This window comes from Rhincodon typus, chromosome 22 (assembly GCF_021869965.1).
Source record: "Rhincodon typus isolate 14 chromosome 22, sRhiTyp1.1, whole genome shotgun sequence".
Taxonomy (NCBI): Eukaryota; Metazoa; Chordata; class Chondrichthyes; order Orectolobiformes; family Rhincodontidae; genus Rhincodon; species Rhincodon typus.
In genome coordinates this window covers 7,788,821-7,801,428 of record NC_063353.1, presented here as the reverse complement: position 1 = coordinate 7,801,428, position 12,608 = coordinate 7,788,821, and the positions used below count along the sequence as shown (strand labels likewise).

Here is a 12,608-nt window from a genome sequence, read left to right as displayed (position 1 = left end):
GCTGACGTTTCCGGCCTAGACCCTTCTTCAGAAAGTTTTTTTTCTGAAGAAGGTTCTAGGCCTGAAACGTCAGCCTTCCTGCTTCTCTGATGCTGCTTGGCCTGCTGTGTTCATCCGGCTCTACACCTTGTTATCACAGGGAGTAAGATTTCTCTTTGTTTGGTCATCCAGAAATGCCCTGCAGTCCTTCCATTGTGACATTCTACTGTTCCTTAAATAATGCCAGACTTCGTCTCTCAAACACTCTAACCTTTCCAGGTGTTGATCAGTCTCTGTGTTGAGAACATGCAGTACTATATTTGACTTTTACTGGTTTGAATCCCAGTCCCCTTGCTCAAGATCACACTTTAGTTGCAGTGATATTCTGGGTTTATCTTTTGCATACTATTCTCCACCTTACATAGGATGACCTCTCAGATTCCCCTGTCTTCAGGCTGCAATGTTTGAGTCTGCTTTTCCTCAGGCTGACAGTTGGACATGCTGAACATCAGGTTAAATTTACTAAGATCCCCAAAACTTTCTGAAGATAGGGATCTAGCCTTGCAAACCACTCCTGCTTAGTCACAAACAAAAGTTTCTGGAAAAACTCAGCAGATCTGGCAGTATCGGTGAAGAAAAAAGACAGAAACGTTATCTCTGATTTTTTCTTCACAGATGCAGCCAGACCTGCTGAGTTTTTCCAGCAACTTCTGTTTTTGTTCCTGATTTCCAGCATCTGCAGTTCTTTCAGTTTGCACTTCTGTTTAGTCCCTGGGTTTTCAGTATACTCTTGTATCTCAGTGACCCAAGTTCAATACAGCAATTAATGCTTAGCCTGACTAAAGGATCACACAATCTCAGTAGGGCTTTACTTTTCTTGTACACTACTGTTTAATTGATCTACATCAACATTTTCTTGCATTGGCTGTTGTTGAGCAGTGATCCCTGTGCAGCAGTGCTGTGATTCCAGTGCTGTGATTCCAGTGGTGTGATTCCAGTGCTGTGATCCCAACGTTATGCATCAAACCCATTGAATCCATAGGTCTGAACTTGACTGTTCAATATCCCTGAAACTAAAAGGAAACCTGGATCTGAGATCACATAACACAGCAGACAATCCCACCAATTGCTTGGGCCAGATTAAATCAAATGGATACCTTCTGCTAAACAATCTTCAGATGTACCACCCATTGGGTCAAAATAACTCTGTTTCTGAGCCACTGAAGTGTAAACCTTTACCACAAGGATAAGAGGCTGTTTCTTCTTGGGGGATAGACGAGAACAAGGGAGCACAGTTTAAAACTATTGGGTGTCTCCTTTAAGATAGAGATGTGAGAAAAAAAAATTCTCTTGAAGGGCTGTGAGGCTGTGGAGCTCTTTTCCCCAAAGAATGGTAAAGGCGAGGGTCATTGAATACTTTTAACACTGAGTTTGATATATTTTTGACCAACAAGGGAGTTAAAAGGCACCAGGAGTAAACAGCAAAGTGTAGTTGAGGTCACAATCAGATCAGCCATGATCTCATCAAATGGCGGAACAAGATTGAAGGGTTGAATGGTCTACACCTGCCCCTAACTCATACATCTGTACATTCACCTATAAGTAATGGGCTAAGAGACAGCTTCATGCATTTTGTTTCTGTCCACCACTGTAGGATGTGAATTCAGGGCTTCTTATTGGCTCCTAGTGCTGATTGGTTAGAGTTTTCCAATTGGAGCTGAATGTTCTCAAAGCGGGGATGCTTCTGACTTCATTAATTGGTAGAGGGTTCTCAAGTGGAGTGCGAGTTGAGTGGTTGGTGAATGGATTTACATCCATTCAGATCCTCAATAAACTGTCACCAATGAGTCACCTGCAAAAAACTTACTGCCCAAAAGGAAGCCACCCAACTTGGCAATAGGCAACCGAACAGAGAGCAAAGAGACTACAGCAGCATCTTAAAGGAAAGGGAGTCAAATTCTCCAGAGTGATGGCACATAACATTTTAGAGAAGAAGACAACATTCCTGCAAAAATTGCAGGTTAAGGACAATACATTTGCAAGTCTTTAAGGCTCAAAACTTACAAATCGCCGCCATAAAAATATGGTTGTCTCTTGACTTGTGCTATACATGGGGGTGGTGGGGCTGTGACCAGAAAATTACAATTGCGAGGTTGCAGGGGAAATAAATGACAGTAATGTACCTGATTGTCTAAGGGAGGTTATGGTTATGACTGAAAGAGGTCTGAAAGAGTTTGAGAGGGTTGATACTGAGGAGTTCCATAAACACCACGCAGAATGATGATTGATACAGAGTATGTGGACATCACTGGTTCAGCCAGCATTTATTGCCCTTCCTTACTTGCCCTTGAGAAGGTGGTAGTGAGCTGCCTTCTTGAATCACCGCAATCCATTGAAATTATATATAACTTGAATTAGTTCAGTTGGTTGTTCCAATAGTAAATAAGGGTGAAAGGAGATAGTGAGTACAGACAGTGTGGACAGAACAAGTTTGAATCTTGAAGAAGTGAGACCTAGTATCTGGTCCTCAAAGTCTCTATAACAATGTTTATCCTATCAACGTAACCTATAACTAGCTGGTAACATGCAATGAGTTAGTTAACAAGATACTCTAATAGTTAGAGGAGGAAGTGATTCTCCTCTACCACATTAGACCAAGTAAACTGTGCAGTTTCCTATATTCAAAGAGGATGAGGGCAGCCACCTTTAGCATCAGCTGGTATACCGATATAACATGGTGAGCTGTGGTGGGGAATTGATTTTACTGCTCATACAACTCATCATGTTGAGATCTTCAGACTCGGCTTGCAGTCTTTCAGCAGCAGGGAAGTGCTGAAGACTTTTTTAAAAAGCAGTAGGAACACTTACGGCAATATTCCAGTAAATGGTAAAAGCAATTTGTTGTAAGACAGTATAGATTCTAGACAGGCAATGCTGTACCTTGATAACAGGTTTATAACTTCTTAGTATGTGTTATGAACCAGACCAAACCCCCTCAAAGCATGACAAGGAGACAACTTAGACCCTTACATTTATCTTATTTAAAAGTAAATATAAGGAGCTGCATTCCAGATATGATTTGGTTGGTTATTTGGTTCGATTTGGTTATTCCGACACCATAGTCAAAATACAAAAAAACAAGGATTGGCAAAACTTTAAATCTATCAAAATACGTAACAAAATAATATATTATTTAACCACTACTCATCAACTATTCCAATATGGCAGCATCCCATAAACACACTCTTGGCAAAGGCAAATTCAGCAAAACAGATGTCCCTCACTTGCAATCTTTTGCAACCCAGGAGAAAGCACATTGACAGAATGAACCTAGCTGCAGACAGACAGATATCAAGCTGCTTCCGCAGCTGCAGAGAGAGAAAGCTGTATCTAGCAGCTTCAACTTCGAAAACCCCAACTTTAACAAATAAAAGCAAAACTAAAACCCTGGGTCTGTGTGAGCCTGACTCCACCACTCATGCTTCTTTTCGTCCACTAAGAGAAAACCAAAGCTATTCCCTCTACTTTCCATGGAGCAGATACCTTGGCACCATGTTTACAACACGCCCCTGGCTCCCAGCCACCCCCCATTCAAGAGAACCAGGATAAATGAATCCTTCCTAAAGGTACATCTTTATTCATTAATGGGATGAGGGTGTTGCTGGCCAGGCAGCATTTATTGTCCATCCCTAATTGTTCAGAGGGCAAGTCAACCATATTGCTGTGGGTCTAGAGTCACATGCAGGTCAGACTAGGTAAGGATGGCAGTTTGCTTCCCTAAAGGAAATTAGTGAATCAGACGGGTTTTTCTCCCCAACAATTGATTCATTAGATTCTTAATTCCAGATATTTTATTGAATTCAAATTCTACTGTCTGCCGTGGCAGGATTTGAACCCAGGTCTCCAGGAACATTATCTGGGTCTCTGGATTAACACTCCAATGATAATACCACCAGGCCATTGCCTCCCCCACCATGTTTACAACACCACACCCCCTTTTAAGAGAACTAGGATAAATAAATCCTTCCTAAAGTTATATATCACCACACCATTTAAATTCCATTGCCACAGAGTCCTCAACCACTCCTTCTATGACAAACCCTTCATTCCCTGGATCATTCTTGTGAACCTCTTCTGTGCTAACTCAGCCCTTTTTTACCATGCACTTCCAAGTAGTCTGCAATCTCTTCTTTAATAATGGACGCTAAAATCTTACCAATGGCCGAGGTCAGGCTAACTGGTTTATAATTTCCCGTCTTCTGCTTCCCTCCCTTCTTAAACAGAGGTGTTTCATTAGCTATTTTCCAAACCTTTAAGACCCTCCCAGTGATTCCTAAATGATCAACACCAATGCCACCACAATCTCCTCAGCTCTCTCCTTCAGAACTCAGGGTTGTACTCCATCTGGTCCAGGTGATTTATCCACATTCAGACTTTCAGATTCCCCAGCACCTTCTCCTCAGCGATGATCACTGCACTTACCTCTGCCCCTGATTCACTTGAAGTTCTAGTATTTTGATGGTGTTTTCTACTGTGAAAACTAATGCAAAGTATCTGTTCAGTTCCCCTGCCACTTCTTTGTTCCCCATTACTCCTTCTCCAGCCTCATGTACCAGCAGTCTGCTCTTGCCTCACTCTTACCTTCTTTATAACTAAAAATAACTTATTTTATATTACTGTACAGCTTACCTGCATATTTCATTGTCTTCCCACTTAGTGCTTTTTTAATTGTCCTCTGCTGGTTTTTAAAGGCTTCCCACTAATCCTCATCACATTGTATGTGTTTTCTTTTGTTTTGATGCTATCCCTGACTTTCCTAATCAGCCATAGTTGTATCGCCCTCTCCTTAGCATTTCTTCTTCCTTGGGATGAATTCCTGCTGTGCCTGCCGAATTACCCCCAGAAACTCCTGCCATTGTTGCTCCACCATCTTCCCTGTTTGGCTCCCCTTCCTATCAACACTGGCCACCTCCCACCTCATGTTTTTGTAGCTCCCTTTACTCAGTTGCAATACATTTACATCTGCCTCCGACTTCTCCTTCTCAAACTGCAGGGTGAATTCTACCATTTTATGGTCACTGCCCCCAAGGGGTTCCTTCACCTTAAACTCCCGAATCAAGTCTGCCTCATTACACATCACCAAACCCAGATGCGCATGTTCCCTAGTAGAGTCTACCACAAGCTGCTGCAAAGAAAACTATCTTGAAGACATTCCACAAATTCCTTTTCTTGGGATCGACTGCTAACCTGATTTTCCCAGTCCACGTGCATATTGAAATCCCCCATTATTATTGTAATAGTGCCATTCTTAAATGCCTTTACTATCTCCTGATTTATTTTCCTCCCCTCATCCTGAAAACTACTGGGGGCTCTACATAACTCCCATTAGGGACTTTTTTCCTTTGCAGATCCTCAACTCTACCCACATAGATTCTATGTCTTATGACCCTATATCGCTTCTTGCTATTACATTAATTTCATTTCTTGCTAACATGACAACCCTCTCCCCTCTGCCCTCAGTCCTCTGTTGACTCCCCTCCTTCTTATGTTTGTCCCCTTATTTGCTGTGCCTGAAGTTAAATTCCTGATCCTTTCCATACTCTCTGCCCCATTACTTGTTCTGGAAACTTAATAATCACTTCTGGACATTTTGATTTATCCCTCAACCTGATTGGCTACATATCCTGTGGTTCATTCTCCTAATGAAGGCTGTACAAATGTTTTTTTTTCTGGAAGCATAAGAACAGCAGTAATAAAATGATTTGTCATTTTTGCATCAATTCTACCTCCATATCATTGATTTGAAATTCCTCCACAGAAAGCCAGTCCTCAATCAACCCTCTGAACTCACCCACAAAGTCTCCTTGTCCATTGTCTTCCTCTGCATTGTGTCCAAGGAAATTTCCTTAAAAGCACTAAATATGTACTAGCTGTGCTGATTCTTTCCTTGATTTAATACACTGTAAAATTTGCATTTTAGTGGCTGCACCAATTCCACCCTGCTTGGCCATAGACTGGTGCTATACATTTAAAGAAAAATTCTTCAACTTGAGCATGTGTCGATACTTTCTTGGTTTGTTTGACGGCAGACTTTGGCAAATTCTCTAGTATAAGTATTGAGTGCTTCGGCATGACATTTATTTGAGCTGAACCAGACAGAACATCGCAAATAACCATAAATCTTGCATTTATATTTTATTCATTCATGTAAGTAGGTGTTGCTGGCTAGGACAGCATTTATTGGCCCTCCCTAATTGCCCAGGATTAAGTGTCAACCACATTTATATGTAGGTGGAAGGAATTAATCATTTTTGACAATACTATAATGAAAATATATTTATGGGTGTGAATTGATGACCACTTTCTGGTACAGTTGCTCCCCCAGTAACATCCATTTACAAATGTGATTTTGTTTAGTTGTTTCTCGCAGCCTTGACATTTGCTTTCTTTGCGAAAGCGTTAGCTGGGAGCTACATGAAGAGTGCAATCACGCAAATAGAGAGACGCTTCGACATTCCAAGTTCACTCATTGGCATCACTGACGGGAGCTTTGAAATTGGTAAGTAGTAAACTCAGAAATAAACCTGTCCGTGTACAGGTTCAGAAACAAGTTGTGATTATCTTCCACATTTGTCGTTTTTTTTGACTAAAGGGAATCTGATGGTGATTGCCTTTGTGAGTTACTTTGGAGCGAAGTTTCATCGACCAAAACTAATCGCAACTGGTATGATCCTCATGGCCATTGGCACGTTTATAATTGCGTTGCCCCATTTCATCATGGGACGGTAAGTTTCTAAGGCCAAATGTTTAGCAGTAGTCTAGATTCTATGAAAAAACATTAACGTGTTACTGAAAGTAATGTTCGATATTACATTAATGAGACTGTTGCCATTTCTGCAGCTATGAATATGAATCAGCAATTAAACCTTCAAAAAATTCTACATTAAATGTGTCCCTGTGTTCAACTGAACGATACGACAAGCTAACATCAGAATTCCTGAACACCTCCTCAAAAGTGCCTAAACTGGGTAAGTCAAGATTCCATCGGATTTTGAACAGATTATTCTTTTCTCTTATACTGCTACTTTCTACTCTTCATAGCAGAATCTTTGTCTTGTATCAGGTTGTGAAAAAAGAATTGAATCCTCCCTCTGGGTCCTTGCATTCCTTGGAAATCTCATACGTGGAATTGGGGAGACACCAATCATTCCTTTGGGTATATCTTATCTTGATGATCACACCAAACAAGAAAACTTTGCCTTCTATTTAGGTAATTGCAAAGTTTCCAAGTGAATTGGAATAAATTGTACTTTTCAAAGTAAAGAGAAGTTGCAGGGGTAAGAGCCTTCACACTCAAGCTCAAGCTTTGTAGCAAGTGTCTTCCTTGCTTTAATATATTGCTAGAGAGGGAAGCAAGGAATTATAGCACCTTGATCGCCTCTAATTGAACAATCCCATTTTATTTCAGGATGCATGTACACATTTGGACTGCTAGGACCAATATTTGGCTTTGTGCTGGGATCATTATGTGCCAGATTGTTTGTGGACATTGGATTTGTGAGCTCAGGTAAGGACTGTGAAACGTTTCTAATATTTATCAACTGACTTGCTTTCCAAAGCAAAAGACTTTGGCTTTTCAAATCCCAAAGAAAGCCAACTTTTTTATGTTTAAGGGCAGGCTGGAACTATCCACAAATGAGAAGGCAACTCTAGGGAAAAGTGGGGATAGTAAAGTGGGAGTAGTTTTATATATATCATATATAGTGAGACTCAAGTGGTTTGTGCTTTAGACTGAAGGTAATTTTATGAGGTTGCAGCTGCCAGGAATCCACAAGGCAACAAGCTTTTCCCTTGCTTGCCAAATTCAAGAAACCCATAATTCTACGACTGGTTAAGGCAACCATACAGCAAAGATCTTGCACCAGTACTGGAGCCCTCACAGTCTGATCTTGGAACAGCTGAAAACAAAACTAGCCTACAAGAAGTGAAAAGTTCATTTAGAAGAGGACAAACGAAAGGTGGGCATTGATATTGCACCTTTCATCACCTCAAAATGTTTCAACGTGCTTTTGAGCCAATGAGCTACCCTTTGAAGTGTAGACACTGATGTAATATCAGAAGCAACTTATGCACAGTAAGATTCCACAAACAGTGATGCGATGACAACAAGATCGCCTAACTTAGTGATGTTAATGGAGGGATAAGTTTTTGCTATGACACCAGAAAAACCTCAACTGTTTATCAAAATTATGCCGTGGAATCTGTTGCATCCACTGAAGAGGGTAGATTAGATATCATTTTAACATCTCATCTAAAAGTACAGCAGTTACATACATAGAAACATAGAAGATAGGAGCAGGTGGAGGCCATTTGGCCCTTCAAGCCTGCTCCACCATTCATCACAATCATGGCAGATCATCCAACTCAATAGCCTAATCCTGCTTTCTGTCCATAACCTTTGATCCTATTCACCCCAAGTGCTATACCTAGTCACCTCTTAAATACATTCAACATTTCGGCATCAACTAATTCCTGTGGTAATGGATTCCACAGGCTCACTAGTCTTTGGGTGAAGAAACGTCTCTTCATCTCAATCTTAAATCGTCTACCTTGAATTTCCATACTGTGACCCTCCAACAGTGCAGCACTGGGGTCTAGCACTGGAGTAGGTAGACTTTCAACCTTTTAACTGAAAGGGAAGAGTGCTGCCGATGGGGCCAATTAAGGTCCATAATATATACAAATATGTTGATATTTCTTTGTTCCTTAGTGTTTTTACTTTGTGTTTTGATGTGTCAATTTCTGGGAGCTTTGTGCACACAATGTTCCACGCATAACTTCAACTGTATGTTTCCAAGGTGTCCATAGTAACAACAAGGGTTTGATAGAGTTCAGCTACATAATGACACTTTCAATATGCCCTGCTCATGATTTTGGCTAAGCTGAGCAAAGTTGAGAGGGACTAATGATAGCTGTATTCCTTTACTTTATGTAGGCAAATGTTAACAATAAGAGTTGGGAATTTCATTTCCTTGGCTATCAGACAATTTTCCTTTTATGTTTTACTTTCTCCCATATGCAGTCTCTATTAAATGCTCATTTACTTATCGTATTGATAAGAGCATCAGTTCTCCAGTTAAACATCGTGACTTGGTGCCATTCTCCTGCCTTTTCTCTATACTATTGTACATTTGTTTCTCTTTCAATAATTATCTAGTGCTTTCTAAAATGCTTGAATTGAACCTGCCTCTACCACAGTTCCAGGCAGTGCATTCCAGACCTATTCCTAGCTACTGAGTTGCTCTTTCTCTATTGCCGTCCAGATCTTTCCTATGTATCTTTATTCTAATATTTTTCCCAAAGAATTTGTTCTTAAGAATCTGAACCTAGTCATCTTGGTACCTAAGATGATGCTGTAAGGGGTGACTTGTAAACTCTTCACTGCACTCATGTGAGTACATGTGACAATGAAGCTAATTCTAGTTCTAATTCTAATATCTGATACACTTATGGAAGTTACCATTGGTTATGCTCCCAACACTTTTATAGCAGCTCATTCTACATCCCAACATCGTGGTGTGTCAAGAAAAGTTCTACATCTTCTCTTTGTGTGTTTTTTTTTCTAATTATTTATGCAACTTGAGCATAACCAGCTAGGCCAGCATTTATTGCCATTCCCTAATTACCTAGAATGCATTTAGGAGTCAACCATGTTGCTATGGATTCAGAGTCACCTGTAGGCCAGACCTGCAGATCTCCTTCATGAAAGAGCATTAGGGAACCAAATGGACTTTTACAACAATCAACTGTGGTGAGATAGTTAAGATCAGCAGTGAGGAACTTTTCAACATCAGAAGCAAGTAGTCCCATTTTCCAACCAAGTGTTGGACGGTGAGATGAGATTCTCACTAGGGAGTGGCAACAGACCAATTTGTGTTCATTTATATGCTTACTATTATGTCATCTCTCCTCATTGAAGTACAGTTTCCCATTCCCCCAGCCACCAGATAGAGACAATTACTGACATGCAAGTCAGACCAGTTACCTGCCTACTCCAACTCACCACTTGCTCCTTCACAATTCCATTCTGTACATCAGTCACTAGCAACTTAGACTATGATCCATGGGCAGTGCTCACATGCACCCCAGGTCACCAGGATCTCCAGGTCCCCATTGGCAAAATGGGCTACCAATCTCCCTCTGTCCAACATGTTTCAGAGCAATTGGCAAGGACCATGCAAGGCATCAGCAGAATGCCAGCACTTAACCAGGAGCCTGGCTTGGTTTGAAAGATGGCACCATTACCAGGAACCCCAGGAAGTCCCAGCAGTGCCCAGTATTTCCACCTGTGGTGAATGAGAGAATATGATGAGCGGGACATTACATGGGCATGGTGCATAATTAACAAGGGGAGGTTGGAAAGATAGCACAAGAACCCCACTAGGCCTCAATGAGAGAAACCTCCATAAAACTCACCAAAACTGACCTTTAGCTAATTTCTGGTCAAATCAGCCTACCCTTTGAATAAAGATATTATTTATTGAATTTGAATTCCACCATCAACAATGGTAGGACTTGAACCCATGTCCCCAGCTTGAGTTACAAGTCCAGTGACACCACCATCTCTTCCCCATCCTCTTACTACCTTGTTCTTTCTTCCAAATGGATGATTAGAACTGCAAAACTTACTGCAGCTAATTTTATGGTCAAATTGCTGAAATTCCAGGCCTAACAACACCAAGGCAGTTCCTTCACCACAAAGACTGTAGCAGTTCAAGAAGAAAGCCCATCTCCTTAAAGACAACTAGGAAGGGCAACACCCATAGTGTCAAAACATCTTTTTTTTTGAAACATATGAAACTGTCCCATCAAATGACAGTCGTAACCCTTTAACAACTGCAGATGAAATAGTCAGTGGTGCGGCTGCCCTAAGAAAGCTTCCAGTGCAAGTCCCACATGGGCTCAGAATCCTGCAGTTAACATGTAAATTGTCTGGCCTTCGAAGATTTCAGGATGTCACCGCACCCAAAATATCAATAACATACTATTTGCTGTGTCAAACTCGATCTGTCACAGTTGAATCTAGACTGTTTGAGTCTCCTCCAAAGTTCTAATGGTTCCATGAAATGTTATATTTAAGAGTATTCCTTACAGATAATGGTAAAAATGGACTTTACTTCTGTCATCTGATTATTAATACGTAGGACATTTCACAGAGTGAAATGATTTTAAAAAGAGAAAATCATTGAATTAAGATGGTCACGGTGATCATCTGACCACAGGTTGAGCCATTTCATGAAATTATCAATAAAGAAAATCTAGTCTGAACTGAAATTAACCTTGTCATCAAAATAACTGAAACCAGTCACTCAGGTCTATATCTCTTGTTTGATTATCACCATTCTGGAAATTTAATATGTTGAAATGAAAAAACCCACTTCAAGCAGAAGCTTTTAGGCAGAGCAGAGAGAACAGAATGGCTTCATAACAGCAGATTTGGAAGGTCCTCTATCTCCCTGTCTTCTCTTAGCTTGTTGAAGCACATCAGAAAAAATATCATATTTTCCAAAAATTCAACAACATCTACAAATTTCACTGATGATACAAGCCATCAACTAAACAAACTTGCTGCCAGTTTATGCCTAACACTTCAAGCCCTCTAAGGTCTTATTAAACTGCATACTCTTAATCTTTTTGTACCAAACACTCACTACTTCTTAAACTTTATACCTGTGTTTCTTGTATGTTTGAAGTAATGTTTAAATATTTTTCCTCAGAGTTAGTAGGTAAAATAATTCATCTTCCTTTCACTCAAATCAATCTTGTAATTGGTTTGCTAATGTTAAACAAGTGAACTCCATTTTAGTTGAAGTGTAATATAGCTAAAAAAAACTTAAAATTTTTTGTTGAGGCAAATGAGGGGTTTAAAAAGACACCAATTGGAATTTGCCTAAGTTTTATCTGAAGTGGGAAGAAAAGAAACAAGCACAGCCTCACAGTTGACTTTTTTGAATAACTGGCTAGTGTTTTGTCTGATGCTGTTCTGACCCAATCTGCCTGAATTTCTCCATTTGTGGCTGTGCAGTTTTGAGAGGTTTTCCTGTGGTAAAAGTGTAATATGAAGGTTGAATGAAGTTGGATGCGAAGAAAAGCAGCAATACCCCCAAAGCCCAATTCCTGTAACCCCCCTGTAAACTTACAGGTGTCTCAGCAGCTGGGTGTCTGACTGAATCCTTCCTGCACATGGAGCTGGGGAATGGTCTGTCCCTGGTGTGACTGCAACATTGTGTGGCCAGCTCCGGTAGAGTGGGCTGGAGGTTCGAAGCGGAGCGGGAACGGTCAGTGGGCTGGAGGCTCAGAATGGAGAGGGGGCGGCCAGTGGGCTGGTGGCCTGAGCAGAGCGGTGATGGCCAGCGGGCTGGAGGCTCGGAGTGGGGACGGTCGGTGGGCTTTAGGATCGGAGTGGGGACAGTCAGTGGGTGGAGGATTGGAGTGGGGACGGTCGGTGGGCTGGAGGATTGGAGGGGGGACGGTCAGTGGCTTTAGGATCGGAGTGGGGGCGGTCAGTGTGCTGGAGGTTAAGAGTGGGGACGGTCAGTGGGCTGGAGGATCGGAGTGGGGACGGTCAG

General features: G+C 41.2%; 1 protein-coding gene across 1 annotated transcript in view; it reads left to right on the top strand.

The window, feature by feature from the left end:
- The window catches only part of LOC109935390 (solute carrier organic anion transporter family member 1C1-like), a 58,673-nt gene that overhangs the window by 12,252 nt on the left and 33,813 nt on the right, over positions 1-12,608 (top strand). The window contains exons 2-6 of the mRNA XM_020534025.2: positions 6,397-6,538; positions 6,632-6,764; positions 6,880-7,007; positions 7,103-7,249; positions 7,448-7,546. Coding sequence (XP_020389614.2) covers positions 6,397-6,538; positions 6,632-6,764; positions 6,880-7,007; positions 7,103-7,249; positions 7,448-7,546 — 649 coding nt within the window. The remainder of the gene's footprint in view (positions 1-6,396; positions 6,539-6,631; positions 6,765-6,879; positions 7,008-7,102; positions 7,250-7,447; positions 7,547-12,608) is intronic.